The following is a 17,963-nucleotide window of genomic DNA, read 5'->3' on the forward strand; positions in this document are numbered from 1 at the left end:
ACGTGTGTGCATTTGTTTGGCTTGGATCTTTTCCCCAAATTATGCTGATAAATGAAAATACTGAAGTTTGTTCCAGGCCTTAAAATTGTTTTTAAGTTATAGTTCTAATGCCCCAACTAGTTATATCCCCTGTTTCTCATACTCGGGGCAAAAGTCACAAAATATCCTTTTTCTCTTTGTAATCTTACTGACCTGTTTAATAAATATAGCCAATTTCTCGCCCTAAAACTCCTTTCATTAATAAATTGGTGAATTTATTAAACTATAGTTAGTAGTCGTAGAAATGGCCAAAACTATAGAACTCACATTTATTAACTATCAATAAACATTTATCTATATAAGTTCTATGCTGATGTTGAGAGGATAAAAAAACCACACATTTTTTCATCCCCAAAGAGTAATTTTAGATTGGTTCCCCTGCTGAAAACGCAACTTAAACTGACCATTCAACCTACGAAGTCTCAGAAGCAAATATTGACTTCTTATTTTCCTAATGTTAGTAACAAATTTAAACCCAAATATATCAACAATTATATTAGATGACAATAGACTAAATGGTTTGGTTAAAAGGCTAAGATTATAAGACTGTATAAGAATATAAACCAAAACACAAAACAGAAACCATATGTTATTTAGAAAGGATATATCTAAAACATAAAAATAGGCAGTAGAAAATAGGAAGAAATTTACCATAGATTACTTTAAAAAGGACAAAATGGACTTTAAGGCAGAAAGGGATTACTAGAATTATATAAGCTTATGTTGCAGTAAAAATTGATTAATTCTCCAAGAATATGTTAACAATTCTAAATTTTTTGTACCTAATAACAAGGCCTCAAATAATATAAAGCAAACATTAAAAGAACTACAGATAAAAATGGACAAATCTACAATCATAGTGAAAGATTTTAACAGACTTCTTTCTGTAACTCATAAAAAAAGAACACAAGAATCAGAAAGAATAGAAATGTGAACAAGATCAACAAATGAATTTAAGAGGCATATATAGAACACTCAGTCAACACCTGCATGTTTCACTTTCTATGCAAGCACATAGAGAACATTACCAAAATTGACCACGTAATGGACCACAAATAAAATCTCAGCTAATGCCTAAGGACTTAAATCAGACAGAGCATGTTATCTGATCATGCAATTAAAATGCGATTAAGCTAGAAGTTAGCCATTAAAGATTTCTTTGAAAATCCCCATCTTTCTGGAAATTTGGAAACACTCCTTAACTAACCATAGGTCAAAGAAGAAATTGGAATTGAAAACAATAAAACATTGGTGAAAGACTGGAAACATGACAAAAGGTCATCCACTATCTCTTCTTGTATTTAACACTACCAGAGATCCTAGACAATGCAGTCTAGGATCTCGGCAAGAAAAGGAGATAAAAGATCCTAGGATTGGAAAGAAGAAACAAATATATATATATATATATATAATTTTCAGGTGGTATATTATGTACCTAGAAAATCCAAGAGCATATGTAGGTATATCATGAGCATTAATAAAAGTTTAGCAATTAAAGTCAACATACAAAAACCAGCAACAGACAGGGAGAATGATGTTTTTAGATACCATTTATCATAGCATGAAAATGAATCTATCAAAAAGTTGTGTAAAACTCATAGAAATAAAACCATAAAATGTTGAGATAAATTTTAAGAAACATAAACAAACGAAGAGGTATACCGTGTTCGTGAATTGGAAAACTCACTATTCTGAAGTTGCCAGTTTTTTCCAAATTAATCTATAGATCCAGTGTACAGTAGTTCCCCCCTTATCTGCAGGGGATATGTTCCAAGACCCCCAGTGAATGCCTGAAACCACACATAATACCAACCCCTATATATACTGGGGTGTTTATATCTGTGCATATGTACAGAGGGTGCCAAAAAAACATATACACATTTTAAGAAAGGAAAAAACTGTATTAAAATTGTAATACTCAGTATATACTGATAAGAAAAGATGAATACAAGTCATGTGTATACATTTTGGGGGCACTCCCAGTATATATACACACACATACCTTTTCACTTACGGCTTCTCTTTGGCATATCTGAATGACCAGCAGTACTGCTCTTGTATTTGGGGGCCATTTTTAAGTTAAATAAGGGTTTACTTGAACATAATCACTGCAACACCACAACAATTGACCTGATAACTGAGATGGCTGCTAAGTGACTAATGGGCACGTGTATCCTGTAGGATATTGAACATACAAAGAAGTGAATGAAACACTGAAAGCACTAATGATTTCATTCCAGATCCATCAGTGGTATCATCAGGGGCTACCTCTTGATCAGTATTCTACAGAGAATGCTATCTTGATCAAGCACGGCTTGCAGTGGCCACTGCTAATTGACCCCCATAAGCAAGCACTCACCTGGATTCGTCACATGGAAGGATCTAAGCTGCAAGAGCTCTCCTCTAAGGATAGCAATTACATCCAAAAAATAGAAAACGCTATGAAAATAGGAGGGAGTGTCCTCTTGCAGGTATTTGTACACAATTGCCTAATTCCCTAATTCCATGCAGTTGACACATATATTTATGCACTGGGCATAAGGACTGAGAGCTTTAAATGACAGATAACTTTGTCAGGGGAAAAATACTTGCATACATACTCATACAGTGAGTTTTCAATGTTCAGTTCTCTCAGAGCTTTTACTGGTGTCCAGATAGTGACAGATTTACATTTTTTAAAGCTTTGTCTTTTCAACTGATTTATTTGTAGTGAGATGAGTTTTTCATTTTTATCTATTGGGTTTTTCAGAATCTCCCTGAAACATTAGCTCCAAGTTTAAAGGCAATTTTGAAGAAGGACATCTATCAGAAAAGAGGGCAATATTTCATAAGGGTTGGTGATTCGGAGATTGACTACAATTCCAAATTTAGGTAATGTCTCGTAGTTAAGCTGAGTCAAGTGTTTATGTTTTTTGAAACAAACAATATTGAAGATCCTGTTTTTCAGTCCTGATAAGCTTCTCCTGGAGGAAAAAGTCAGCTTGCGTTTTGAATGTTCTTTTCATTTTCATGTTTCCAATTTTTGTGCTTTGTTCATGAGTATACAGAATAGAAGACAGAATTTTATTTATTAAGTCACTGCAAACCAGTATCTTTCAGAATGTGCCTGATGAACCCAGTTAGCTGCATGGTCTTCAGAGCTGTGCAGGAAGGAAGGGCAACCAGCAGAAAGCCTGGTCTCACCAGCTCTGGAGGAGTTTGATTTGATCTGTTTGCCTAACTTTTTATTTGGACAGGAAAAGCTGCCTTCATGAAACCCGCCCCCCCAAATCCGTATTTGATATCTAGAGCGAAAAAATAGAGATTTTTTACCTACATGGATAAAAACATTGTTTCCGTGTCCCAAGCAGTAATGGGTCTTCAGGAATTCAACTCCCACTGGACAACTTTGCAAAGAACTCTGATGTGGTCAAATTTAATTACCACAAAAATATAATTCCCAAATGAATAAGACATTGGAGTTGTTGCCTTCTCTCCTTTACTTCATAAGCAGAAAGTTGCTGGGTAAGCAAGTAACCAGCAAAGAGAATGAGATGATTTTAATGCTCCCTCCCCTGGTGCCTTTCACTTCTCTCCATGGCTTCTGATAGACTGGCTCCTTACCACCTGGTCCTGACTCTTAAATCTGCTGGCTACTGAGCCCTCTTCCATGGGCAGGGACGCCACCTCCTTGCTCCTTAGAATTCTCTCTTCCAGCTTCCTTTCTTCTGTTAATAAAACATTCCTCAAAACAACATTTCTAGGGACTCTAATGTCACTCAAAAAAGTGATCCCATACTTCTTTAAAGCTCTTGGTTAAAGTTAAATAACCTTTTTTCTTACAAGGACTTACTAAAAACCCCTTTGTTTAATGAACCCTGTGCAGAAAATAGCATTCTGCAGAATATACTTTGGAAAATACTGCATTAACCCATTCTTTCTTTCTCGCTGAATATTATGATTCATTAAACAACAACTCTAGAAATGCTAACAGAGTAACATTTTCCTGAATTGACAACCTGGCCCCCATGTTTGAATTGGGTGTTTGAGGAGATTGTGGAGCGCAGTGTTTTAGACAGCACGCTGGCAACAGATCCCCCACTCTGTCACTTCCTGGCCATGTGCTACGGACAACTTATCGAACCTCTCTGAGCCTGAGTTTTACCTTTTGTAAAACAGAAAGAGGATTGTCCCTTTTAGATTGGGTTGCAGTGAAGACTAAACAAGATCCGTGATCCACTGCCACTGGGATCACCCTACTCCAAGCCACCATCGGCTCGCACGTTTTCACATGTCTCCCAGCCTCCTTGCCCACCTCCTGCTCCTGCACAGACTCTCTCAAGATAGCAGTTGGAGGGATCCTGTTAAAAACAGACCATGTCTGTCCTCTACTCAGATCCCTCCACTGGCTTCCTACCCAGAGTGAAAATCATACACTTTACAGGGATCGAGTAGCAGGGCTAAACTCCTACTATTTAGCATTTTTCTTTACTCTGTCCTTTTGCTAAGACCAAAGACAGCATGGACATAATTTATGGTTATATTTTTAAAGTCGTAAATAGCAAATGTATTCGCATAGTATAAATTGAGAGTCCACTTGTGTACAAGGCTGAAATAACACTAAAAATGAATCTTGTTTACTTCCAGGAGAAGTATTTTTTCCATTGTTACGTAAACGTTTCATAATTTTCCTCTGCACATCCTTTGAAAAACGGCTGCCTTTCTTGTGTTTTAGGTTATACCTGTCTACAGAAATAGACAACCCCCATTTTTCTCCATCAGTTTATAATTTTGTTACTATGATCAACTTCACGGTCACATTCCAAGGTTTGCAAGATCAGCTCTTATCTACTATCTTCACTCATGAAGTTCCTCATTTAGAAAATCAGCGTTTCCACTTATTGGAGAGTATGTCTCTTGACACTATGACTCTTGAAGAACTGGAGCAGAAAACATTACATTTACTGCAGAACACACAGGGTAAGTTATTTAGTGATATTAGGAGACCTTTGCATACCTTTGTGAAGGATGCAATAAAAGTTATAAGGACTGTATCCTGAATTGGCACCAAACTAACAAATGGCCATTTTCAACAAATAACTGATTAATATAGGTGAATCACCCCATTTCTAAAAGTAAAACATTGTGAATTTTGATGTTCCTCTGTTTATACCTCTGCTTTAGTTCATGTCATAGGACATTTGCCACCATATAATCGGTATGAGTTGTAAGGAAATCCTATGGAGACTGGTTAGTTTCTTCCTCACTCTGTGCCTATACTTCAGGGACCTGACTCTGTTATATAAATCAAGTTAGATTCGAGGACCAACAGATTAAGTTTTCCCCAAGCATTAATAACCAAACTATAAAAGGGCACAATTCAGTAACTTATATGTATATCCCATGGAAATAGGCTCTTTATTGAAAGAGCAGTGGAAATCATTTCCCTTTTCAGCACAAGAAATGTCTAAGAAACCAAAGTATTTTAAAGTAGACGATATAATTTCTGAACAACTAAATATAAAGCACTATAAGTTTCTGGGGCACACTGATATATCTGCTCCTAAAAAGTTTTCGGAATACCCAGTTTCAAAATGGAGGAGGGGGTTCCTCCCATACCAACAAGCAATGCGAAACCAGCTGGGTGTCCTCCCTTCTACCAGATTCTACTGTCTTCCTGAGATAGCATCAGATTCCACAGGTTAAGGGTTCTGTCCTACAAGACTGCCCCCTGACCCCTATTTCAGATGCCAGTCACAAGCCCAGGGTGTCACCTATACTTTCAACAGACCAGCTATAGGTTGGAACTTTCAACAACATTAGAAATATGGACAAATCCTCACTTAGAAGTATATTTCTTCATATGAAAATTTTTAAAACATTTTATTAGTTTCAGGTGCACAGAACAATGTATAGTTAGACATTTATCATTTATATCCCTCACACAGTGACAACCCCTCTCCCCCCATCCACTACCCCTCTCACATAGCACACAGCCATTACATTTCCACTGTCTCTATTCCTAATGCTGTACTCCGCTTCTTGTAACTGTAAATGTGTGTGTGTGTGTGTGTGTTATATATATAAATATAAAATTGTCGTTGACAGTCATTATTGTTCAGCTTCAGCTGCAGGTGTACAGTGCCGTGATCAGGCATCTACATCATCCCTGAGGTGGTCTCCCTAATGAGACAAGTGTCCATTGGATACCCTACAAAATCTTTACAACCTTATTGATTACATTCCCCAAATTGACCTTTGTATCCCTGTGGCAATCTTGTGGTTACCGACTGTGCTTTCTAATCCCTTCACTTTCCCCCTTATCCCTACCCCCCCCATCTAGCAACCCTCAGTTTTTCCTCTGTGTCTCTGAGATTGTTTCTGATTAGTTCATTCATTTATTCTTTTCTTTAGATTCCACAGATAAGTGAGATCATATGGTACTTGTCTTTCTCTGTCTGACTTTTTTCACTTAACATAATGTTCTCTAGGTCCATCCATATTGTTGCAAATGGTAAGATTTCCTTCTTCTTTATGGCTGCGTAATACTTGTATACATGTACCACAGTTTCTTAATCCAGTCATCTACCGATGGGCATTTCGGTTGTTTCCATGCCTTGGCTATTGTGTATAGTGCTGCAATAAGCATAGGGGTGCATATATTGTTTTTTAATTAGAGTTTTGGATTTCTCCAGCTAGATACCTAGGAGTGGAATTACTGGATCATAAGGTAGTTCTATTTTCAGATTTTTGAGATACCTCCATACTGTTTTCCATAGTGGCTGCACCAATCTGCAATCCCACCAACAGTGCACAAAGGTTCCCTTTTCTCCGCATCCCCGCCAGCACTTGTTGTTTGATTTATTGATGATAGCCATTGATTGACTGGGGTGATTTATTGATTGATTGATGATAGCCATTTTGACTGGGGTGAGGTGGTGTCTCATTTTGGTTTCTATTTGCATTTCTCTAATGATTAGTGAGGTTGACCATTTTTTCATATGTCTGTTTGCCAGCTGTATGTCCTTTTTAGAAAAATGTCTCTTCATGTCCTCTGCCCATTTTTTAATTGGGTTGTTTGTTTTTTTGGAGTTGAATTGAGTGAGTTTTTTATAAATTTGGGATATTAAGCCCTTATAAGATATATCATTGGCAAATATCTTTTCCCATTCAGTAGGATCCCTTTTTGTTTTATTGATGGTTTCCTTTGCTGTGAAAAACTTTTTAGTTTGATATAATCCCACATGTTTATTTTTCCTCTTACTTCCCTTGCCTGAGGGGATATATCAGTAAAAATCTTACTCCAGGTAATGTCTGTGATATTTCTTCATATGAAATTTTAAAGACACATTTATGTCTGGAAGGATCTGACTTTATTCCTTTTCTATAATTTTCACCTAATAAGCTGTTTCTTTGTAACACGTGACTAAGCCATGCTTCTGTTAATGACAAGACTAGTTACATGGACAAGGTTTCTATATCCATTTCTTTTGTAAGATTGCCATCATCTGCTGGTAACTTCTTAGGGAGCAAAGCCAGGATATCTAAATATTAGGTGATAGAAGGTGCAAAATTGAGCTTACAAGATTCAGAAGCACAGCCACTCCCATTTTATGAACCATTAGATCACAAATATCATATTTTGCTATAACTTTTGCCTAAGTTGGAGAAAATATAGATTTGTTGAGATAAAGGAAAGTTCTTTACAATAACACACACCAGTGCACTATATGCTGTTGTTATTCCTTTGGTGTTTATTCCTTACCATTTGTTCCTCATATTAGAGTCCAGTATATTTAAAAGACTAACCTTTTACTAATAGTGGTTTTAACAAAAAGTGTTCTTGGAAAACACTAAAGAAAAAGACTCCTTCAACCTGTATGTATTTTTCCTACTTCTTTTTCAGTTTTGGTACAATAGGTTGTCCTTACTACCTCTTTGTAAATATTTTATCTTTGGTGTGACTCCCCAGGCCTTGTGGGCAATGGTGTGGTAGGGTGGGGACTATGGGAGGTGCCCACAGCTTAGGTCAAGCTTCACCTACATCAGTAACAAGATGATCTCCAGATCATGGAAGGTAATAATCCCATGGTTTCCTACAACGGTCGTGTTAACCTGTACTTAGTTCCAGAAAGCACATTTTAAGAGGTCTCTTTTCAAACTGAAGCGTATCCAGAGATGAGTGTCAAGAGTGGTGAGGGTTCTAGAAATCATATCATTAAAAAAAAAAAAGCACTTGAGGAAAATGGGAATAAACAACCGATAAAACAGTAGCATTTATAATAGAAATATGAGAGCTGTCTTAAATATGTCAGAGGGATAGAATTATTATCTGGGTTTCTAGAGCAGTGTTTTCTCAAAAGGTAAGTGGAAGCCAATTACTGGGATAAGAAGTCAATTTCATTGGCCATTATCAATTTTATTTGTTTAAAAAATAGAATACAATAGACAGTATCACAGTGCATCACATGAAATAATGGTACACTTGTTATTTTATGGAAATTTTATTTTTATTTTCTATATGTGTAGCAGATCACAGTGGAAATGTATTCCTTATGATGGAATGACTACTTTTCATGAGCCTATAATAAACAATAGAATCCACAAATACTAAAGTTATATAAAGAAGAGATGAGGGAGTGAGAAGGGGGCATGTGTGCTAGTAATCAAATTTGTTAGAAATATGACATCTTCACCTAAGAGCTCATCTTTGAAATAAAACCAACAAAAAACCAACAGTAAAAGCTCTTACATAAAAAGTACAGAATGAGGAAACTGCCATTTAATGTTCCAGCGGTTTTTATTTATTTAAATTTATTTGTTGTTTTTCTTTAGGATGTGTATTAGATGATGAGGAAATTGTAGACATCTTAAGAGAATCCAAAATTACTTCAAATGAAATTTCAAAGCGCATCAATGCAGCAGAAAAAGCAGAAAGTGAAATTCAAGCAATACGTAAAAACTATCTCCCCGTTGCTACTCGAGGTGCCCTGCTCTACTTTCTGGTGGCTGGTCTGACACAAATCAATTACATGTATCAGTTCTCCCTAGACTGGTTTCGTCAAGCTTTTGTGTCATCAGTAGTTTCCGGCAGCAAAGAAAAAGAACACAGTTTCCAAAGGGAGAAAAGGTCTCTGAAAGAAGTTCAGGAAATTACAAATCTCTCAAAAGAACCTAAGTTAAAATGTGAGGAAAATCCCTTAGAGAGGCATCTTAAAAATTCAATAAATGTGTTGACAAGAAATATTTTTAAGGTGAGACATTCTTTAATGTGAATTTTGAAAATTTATTTAATAGACAGATTAGTCTAACAGTTATATTTTCCCCATAGGTGGTCTCTTCGGCTCTATTTAATCAGCATAAACTTTCCTTCTCCTTTCTGCTTTGTACTACAATCATGCAACATAATGCTAATGAAAGTCTACCACAGGATGACATTGGATTCCTACCAGATAAAGAATGGAACATCTTCTTATATTCTGGCATATGGATAAATATTCCAGGTGTGATGCCCCAGCCTAGACTTGATAGTAAGTAAAAGTAATTGCTCTGGATTTAGTAAAAACCCATTATAAACATGTTTCCCTGAAAAACACTAAAAGATTTCTAAGGTGCTCCAAGTGAGTGCTTCTATATTTATCAAACTGAAAGCATCTTGAGATAGGTGCAATGTCTAATTCATCATTGTATCCCCTATACTGCTGAGCATACAATTGATACTCAGTAGTTTTGGAATGAATGAATAAATGGCAATTGCTATAGTTATTGTAATCTTAATCTACATGATTATGGAGGCTGAGAAGTCCCATGATCTGTAAGCTGGAGAACTAGGAAAGCTAGTAGTGTAATTCAGCCTGAGTTCAAAAGCGTGAGAACCAGAGGAGCTGATGGTGTTAAGTCTGGTCTGGATATCATCTGAGAGCTGGAGAAGGTGAGGCTCAAGCGAAGAGAGTTATTTTGCCGTTTCTCAGTTTCTTTCTTCTGGTTAGTTCCTCACTGGATTGGATAATGCCCATCCATATTGGCGAGGGCCATCCTCAAGTCAAATGCCTCCCTAATCAATTCCTACAATAAATCTCCTCACATATCTCTAAATATATCCTATTCTGTTTTTCTGGAGAACCCTAATCGAGTAAACACACACACACACACACACACACACACACACACACACACACACACCTGTAGAGTATTCACAAAAGGAAATGAAAAGAGAATCATTGAATGTAATTACCAAAAAATCCATGAAATACAAAGGCAGTAAGAAACAAAACAAGGGACATAAAATCTACAGGACATCCAGAAAACAATTAACAAAATGGCAGTAGTAAATCCTTCCCTACAGATAACTATGTAAATGGATTAAACTCCCTGATCAAAAGACATAGATTGAAAAGAACAAGACAAACAAATGAGAAACAAAAACTCATAGACACAGACAGTAATTTAGTGGTTACCAGAGGGTAAGGGGGTCGGGGGTGGGAGATGAGGGTAAGGGGGATCAAATATATGGTTATGGAAGGAGAACTGACTCTGGCTGGTGAACACACAATGGGATTTATAGATGATGTAATACAGAATTGTACACCTGAAATTTATGTAAATTTACTAACAATTGTCACCCCAATAAATTTAATTTAAAAAAATATATTAAAAAAAAAGACATAGATTGGCTTAATGAATACAATACAGAATATAACTACATGCTCTCGACAAGATTTACATTAGATTTAAGAATACACGTAGGTTGAAAGTGAAAGGATGGAGAAAGATATTTAAGCAAATGATAAGAGTAGAAGTGGCAATACTGATATAAGGAAAATAAGATTTTTAAAGCAAAAACTTAAATTGTAAGAGACAAAGATGGACATTGTATAATGATAAAAGGGTCAATTCTTCAAGATGTTACAATTATGACTTTTTATGCATCAAACCTCAGAGCTGCTAATTATGTGAAGCAAACATTGACAGAATTGAAGGGAGAAATAGCTGCAACACAATGACAGTAGGAGACTTCAGTACCCTCCTTTCAATAATGGATAGAACAGGGGCCGGCCCGGTGGCTCAGGTGTTTGGAGCTCTGTGCTCCTAACTCCGAAGGCTGCCAGTTCGATTCCCACATGGGCCAGTGGGCTCTCAACCACAAGGGTGCCGGTTTAACTCCTCAAGTCCCACAAGGGATGGTGGGCAGCGCCCCCTGCAACTAAGATTGAACACGGCACCTTGAGCTGAGCTGCCACTGAGCTCCTGGATGGCTCAGTTGGTTGGAGTGTGGGCTCTCAACCACAAAGTTGCCTGTTCGACTCCTGCAAGGGATAGTGGGCTGTGTCCCCTGCAACTAGCAACAGCAACTGGACCTGGAGCTGAGCTGTGCCCTCCACAACTAAGATTGAAAGGACAACTTGACTTGGAAAAAAAAAGATAATAATGGATAGAACAACCAGACACAAGACCAGTAAGGAAGTAGCGAACTTGGACAACACTATAGACCACTAGAACCTAACTGATGTATACAGAACACTCTACCCAACGATAGCAACACTCCTGGATACGTTCTTCTCAAGTGCACATGGAACATTCTCCGGGATAGACCACATGTCAGGACACAAAACAAGTTTTAACAAATTCAAGAAGATTGAAATGAAACTATATAAAGTATCTTTTCTGACCACAGTGGAATGAAACTAGAAATCAATAACACATGAAAAATCAATATTAAAAATCAGTTTCATTTCTATACAGTAACGACAAACATAGGATAAGGAAATTAAGAAAACAGTCCCATTTACAATAGCATCAAAAAGAGTAAAATACTTAGGAATAAATCTAACTAAGGAGATGAAACACTTGTCCACTGAAAACTACAAAACATGACTAAAAGAAATTAAAGAAGACACAAATAAATGGAAAGCCATGCCCTGTTCATGGATTGGCAGACTTAGCATTGTTAAGATACCTTTACTAACCCAAAGCAATCTCCAGATTTAATGCAATCTCTGTCAAAATCCCAATGACCTTTTTTGCAGAAATAGAAAACTTCTTCCTAAAATTCATATAACCAAAACAATTTTTAAAAAGAAGAGCAAAGTTAGAGGCATCACACTTCCTGATTTCAACGTATATAGTTCCAGTAATCAAAACTGGTTCTGGCATAAAGACAACCAGAGATTAACGGAACAAAATAGAGACCCCAAAAATTAACCCATGTGTCTATACAAGGGTGCAAAGGGTGCAAAGACCAGTCCATGGAAAATGGTCAGTCTCTTCAGCAATAAAACTGGATATCCACGTGCAAAAGAATTAAATTGGACCCTTACACCAAATACAAAAATCAACTCAAAATGGATTCAGACCTAAACAAAGACCTAAAACTATAAGACTCCTAGAAGAAAACATAGGAGAAACTTTTCATAACACTGGACAATGCTTTCTTGGATAAGACACCAGTGCACAGGCAATAAAAGAAAAAATAAACAAATGGAACTACATCAAACTTAAATACATTTGTGCATCAAAGCCCACAATCAACAGAGTGAAAATTCAACCTCTGGAATGAGAAAATATTTTGAATTATATATCTGTTAAGGAGTGAATGTATAGAATATATATTTTTAAAAAAAGTCTTACAACTCAACAACAAAAAAATCAAATAACCCAATTTAGAAATGGACAAAGGACTTGAATAAACATTTCTCCAAAGATGTTATACAAATCTCCAACAAGCAAATGAAAAGATGTTCAACAGTGGAATATTACCCAGCCTTTAAAGAAGGAAATCCTGTCACATGCTACAATAAGGATGAAGCTTGAGGACATGCTAAGTGACATAAGCCAGTCAGAAAAAGAGCAAATATTGTATCAGTCCACTTATGTGAGGTATCTTAAAAAAGTCAAATTCATAGAAACAGAAAGTAAAGTAGTGATGACCACGAGTTGGGGGAGGGGAAAATGGTTGTTTAATGTGCAGAGTTTCAGATTTGTAGAAAAAGTTCTGGATATCTATTTCACAACAATATGAATATACTTTACTGAACTGTATACTTAAAAATGGTTAAGATGGTAAATTTTGGTTTTTCACCACCATGAAACATTACCTTTTACGTAATTAATTTTTATATAAAATGGCTTTTTCTCAACAACAAATATTTATTAAGCATCCACTTTGTAACTAAAAGGTAAAGGATATATCTCTTCCAATGTGACCATTTTTCCTTTCCCATTAAGGCTTATATGAAATGTGTAGAAATCGACATCTTCAGTGGGTATCAGATTCCATGTGGAAGCAATGCCAATATGTCAACAGTCAACTAGAACCATTTTCTCTTCTCTGCAAATCCCTCTTATCAAATACATCACAATGGAATGCTTTCAAAAACAGTCAGGCTGCATATGTTCTGATGAGCATACCCTTCTCTTCAGAAAATGCTTCATTGGAGGACAGTGAAAAATCACCGGAGGAAAGTAAGAAAGCAATCAATGTTTTAGTCTAACTTGATTATATGTGTATGTGGATTATCAACTTGTAAGTGTAGTTCAATATATTATGAAAAAAAATGAAAAGAAGAACATTATGTCACCATGTTTCATGTTCTCTAATGTAATCCTCACGACAATCTTGTGAAATGATTATTATGAACATTGTGGTCAATGAGAAACTCTCATAAGAAGTCAAAATTTCAGAGAGGTGAAATAAACTACCCTAGTTTTGACACTTGAATCTGAACGAACCTATGCATATAACAGATATGTGTTTTATGTAACAGATATGTTTTATATAACAGATATGTTTTTTTTAATTGCATAGGAAATAGAAGGTGCTTTAAATGACTTGCTATTTTTAGCACATCTTGTCCTTCTTGTTTTTCCACTTTGAACTCTCCTCCTCCCTTTTCCCTGCCACTGCCACCCACATCCCGTCTATTCGGGATACAACCTAATTTGTTTTCCTTCTATCTTTTTCTCCATTTTGCTTCCAGATTTTTGCCACAATATATAATTATGTTGTGCAATAACATAAACATCGTTACACATATTTCATTCACTTTTATTTCTATGGGATAGGTAGCCAGAAGTGGAGTTGCTGGGCCAAAAGTATATCATTTTTATGTTGATAGTTGCTGCCAAGTTGCTTTTCTTTAAAATCCATGATAATTCATACTTCCACCAACCAATATGTGAGTGCCCGTTTTCCAAGAAGCGTATTGATCTTTTTTAACTTTGGCCAATCTGAAAAGTTTAAAGTGCTCTAATTTGAATATCGCTGACCACTAACAAGTTTGGGTGACTTTCCGATGTTCGTTGACCATTTGGATTTGCCTGTTCATGTACTTAGACCATTTTTCTACAGGATTGTTTATCTCTTATTTGTCCATTTGTAAGGACCCCATTAATGTAAGATGATTAATTTTTTGTGTTTTGAAAGATAATAATCTTTTCATCTGAATATTTTTTCAAAATTTCTCATTGTGTATTGGATTTGTTTCTAGTATCTCACCACACAAATGTTTAAATGTTTGCATAGTCAATTATGTCTATTTGTTTTTCTTTTGTAGCTTCTTGATTTCTAGTTCTGATTAAGAAATTCTCCCCTAGAGTTTTCCCTCTGGGTCATTATTTTATTTTGTTGCATCTTTCACTAATCAATTTTGGATTCATCATTTATTATGAGTCAATATCTTTTATTTAAAGGAACTTTTACTGACCCATTTTGTAAAATGTAGATCTTTTTATTTTTTAAGTAACCCCAAATTTATCAATTTGTAGCTAGATTTTTTTATGTATCATGGACTTTTTTTATAAGCTCAACAAACCTATTTTAGTTATATTTAAAAAAGCTATTTCTATAATCTAAGTTGTATTTAAAGTTAGACATTGGGGAAATACCATAGAAATGTAAGGCAGGTAGAAATGATAGCTGAATCTGGGGTAATTAGAATGAGAACTAGAAGACTTCCCACTTTGCAAGACAGTGTGATCCAGTAGGACTCTACTGCAGTGATAAGAGGAGTCGGTATTCACCTTTGCAAAAATTTGAGATTCTTGTTGCATTTCCATTTGATTCTCATTTCCTATATCTTTTATAGGTGGATTTGAATAAAACTGTCTAACTTCTAAAGTTATTAGTTTTTTATATTCATAAAAAAAACATCACATATGCAAGTGTAGGCATGCCCTTTGCTTCTCATTTTTTTCCTTCAGCTGTCTATCATCTTGTTAAAGCACTATTCATCAACTGCTTTGCCAGGGCCAAGTTCAAACTTAACTTTAATGTCTCTTTCCTTTGCGGTATTAAGGATAGTTAGTGATGCCTCAAATCCTATAGAAATAAAGCTCACTTTAAAAGCAGTCAGCCTGTTTTAAAAAAAACAACTTCATAAACAAAAATTTTCATTTGTGGTATCTTTGAGTGATCCAAAGTGTTTGATTGTTAATCTCAGTTTCTTTCTCTAAATTATATCTAGCTGAACTTGTGAATGAAAATGAAGAATTATGTAGTCCTATACATTTTCCCTGGGAGAAACTCACTCCATTTCAAAGACTTATTTTGGTAAGGTGTGCTAGGAGAAAATATTGATATTCTAAATGTTTTGAGCACTTTGTTAGTAACTTAAACCCTTCGAATCTAAGCTGTCATAGCAAAACATCGGTTTCACAAGCTAATGTTTAACAAATGTTAATGTTGGAGAGAAGCATTTACACTCCATCTTAATGTTTCTTTCTCATGGAGGGGGTCCAGTTAGAGTAACATTCCTGTCATCTCTCTGTCCCCTTACTCACTCCTCCATAGAGAGGAGGAAGGATTTATCAGATGGGTAAATGTGAGAGATAAACTCAGAATGCTTTGTTCAGTCCTTTCTCCCCTGGCCCTGTTGGGATCCGCCTGCCTGCAGAAAGCATACTTTCTGCTCTGCTTCTCAATGTCCTAAATTATACAGAAACAGGCCCTGGCCCTTTAAAGAAAAGCCAATGGCTGCCCAGCACTGCTTGTGACAGATAAGTCTGTCTAACTCTAGGGTTCAGTATCAGGAAGCTTCTCACCTACGCTACCACACCACGCTTCCACCACATCCACCAGCTTGGCCTGTGTTAGTAACAAAGGTGACATTTTGCCTGACTCCTCTGTTTCTTCAGAATCTGGCTGTAGGGGCAAGGAGAGGGGGCTGGGTTAGAGATGTGAATGGGGGTCATTTATGAGCCCTTTAAAATATCAAAAGCTTAGCATACTAAGCATTTTGCATATGTAATTTCATTTAAGCCTTATAATAATCTTAGGGGGGTAGGCACGATTATTTTCTCCATTTTACAAAATAGGAAGCCAAGGCTTAGAAATGCCTGATAAAGCCAGGATTGAAACTCAGAGTTTGACTGTAAAATCTGTGCTTTTGGCAGTAACTCTGTATTACCCTTTACCAAAGTAGGTCATCCTAAACTTGTCCTTATTACCTCAAACAATCTTTTTTGTTCACATTTACCCTCCAGTTTAGTGAGGGAAAACTCCGTCCTCTCATTCCCCTCTTGACCCTAAACTGCAAATTCCAGCCTGGACAGCCAATACTTCTTTTGATGTCTTCCTTAAATTTTATTTTTGCAACACTTTATATTTCACTCTAGATAGAGGTTGCAAAAAAAAAAAATTCATCTGACTATAGACATGTTTTATTTGGCCCACAGTTTTCTGTTGTTGTTGTTGCAACATTTCAAGAGTAATTTATCACTAAACAAATGGATTTTGAATTTAAGGAAATCTTTCTTACAAGACTTTAAAGTCTTCAAGTAAAGATAACTAAAATATACCGTATTTTAAAAATTCTATGTACATGTATTTCTTAAAGTAAATTTTCTAATTTTTTTGTTTTGGCAAAATATACATACATTATTTCATTTAATTCTAATAATCCCTTTTAACCCTACTTAGGTGTAAAATTCAGGGGTATTAAGTACATTCACACTGTTGTGCAACCATCACCACTGTCCGTTTCCAGAACTTTTTCATCATCTTAAACAGAAATTCTGTACCTATTAGACAATAAGTTCTCCCTTCCTCTCACGAGACCCTGGCAACCGCCAGTCTACTTTCTGTCTCTATGAATTTACCTGTTCTAGGGACCTTGTGTAAGTGGAATCACACAATATTTATCTTTTGTGTCTGGCTTATTTCACTTAGAATAATGTTTATAAAGTTCATGCATGTTGTACAAGGTGTCAGAATTTTTTTCTTTTTTAAGGCTGAATAATATCCCATGGTATATATAGACCATATTTTTGTTTATCCATTCATCTGTTTATGGACACTTGGATTGCTTCCACCTTTTGGCTGTTGTGAATAATGCTGCTATGAACATTAGTATACAAGTTTTGTTTAGTGTTTTCTTTTGTTTTGTTTTGTTTTTAGAGCCAAACTCTGCAAGTTGAGAGATTGCACATGAAAATCCAGATTTTTAGTTTCTATCAAAAAGTTAGAAAATCAGGCATACTGGGCCCACAGTCCTCAGTAGCAGTAACTGGAGCTGAGTCATGTCTGCCACTTTGGACCAGGGCACCAGTCTTCTGTCTCCCAGTGACTTCCTGACACTGAAGTTGAAGACTGGTTGCCACTTAGTATCATATTTGCATCTTTGTTTTTCTTACACAAGACAATTATTTTTCTTCTATCCAACCCACTTCTCTAGTTTATGTCATCCACCGGGTAACTGGAGAGACTGATACCCCTGTCCCACATGGGCCCTTCCCTTATGCGAGGGCCACCTTGTGCTTCTATCTCTTTCACACTCTGACTGAGATCTTGCTTTGGCCCTGAAAACCAAGTTATGAGGGTCGAGAGCAATGATAGCAGTTTCCCCACCACAAATAGACTCTCTCCCGTTACACTTGCCCAGAAACACCGTAACTCCAACTGAATGAATACATCTTAGTTTATTTGTTTGTTTATCGTAGTGAATATCCCT

At 36.2% G+C, this 17,963-nt stretch overlaps 1 protein-coding gene across 1 annotated transcript in view; it reads left to right on the top strand.

Annotated features, from left to right (window-relative positions):
- DNAH14 (dynein axonemal heavy chain 14) overlaps positions 1-17,963 on the top strand; it is a gene marked incomplete at its 3' end in the record, with an annotated part of 220,288 nt that overhangs the window by 178,145 nt on the left and 24,180 nt on the right. The window contains exons 65-71 of the mRNA XM_081039181.1: positions 2,280-2,510; positions 2,789-2,910; positions 4,754-4,998; positions 8,854-9,272; positions 9,350-9,548; positions 13,243-13,479; positions 15,480-15,565. Of these exons, the coding sequence (XP_080895307.1) occupies positions 2,280-2,510; positions 2,789-2,910; positions 4,754-4,998; positions 8,854-9,272; positions 9,350-9,548; positions 13,243-13,479; positions 15,480-15,565 (1,539 nt within the window). The remainder of the gene's footprint in view (positions 1-2,279; positions 2,511-2,788; positions 2,911-4,753; positions 4,999-8,853; positions 9,273-9,349; positions 9,549-13,242; positions 13,480-15,479; positions 15,566-17,963) is intronic.

Source organism: Rhinolophus hipposideros (assembly GCF_964194185.1).
Source record: "Rhinolophus hipposideros genome assembly, chromosome: 26".
NCBI classification, from domain to species: Eukaryota; Metazoa; Chordata; class Mammalia; order Chiroptera; family Rhinolophidae; genus Rhinolophus; species Rhinolophus hipposideros.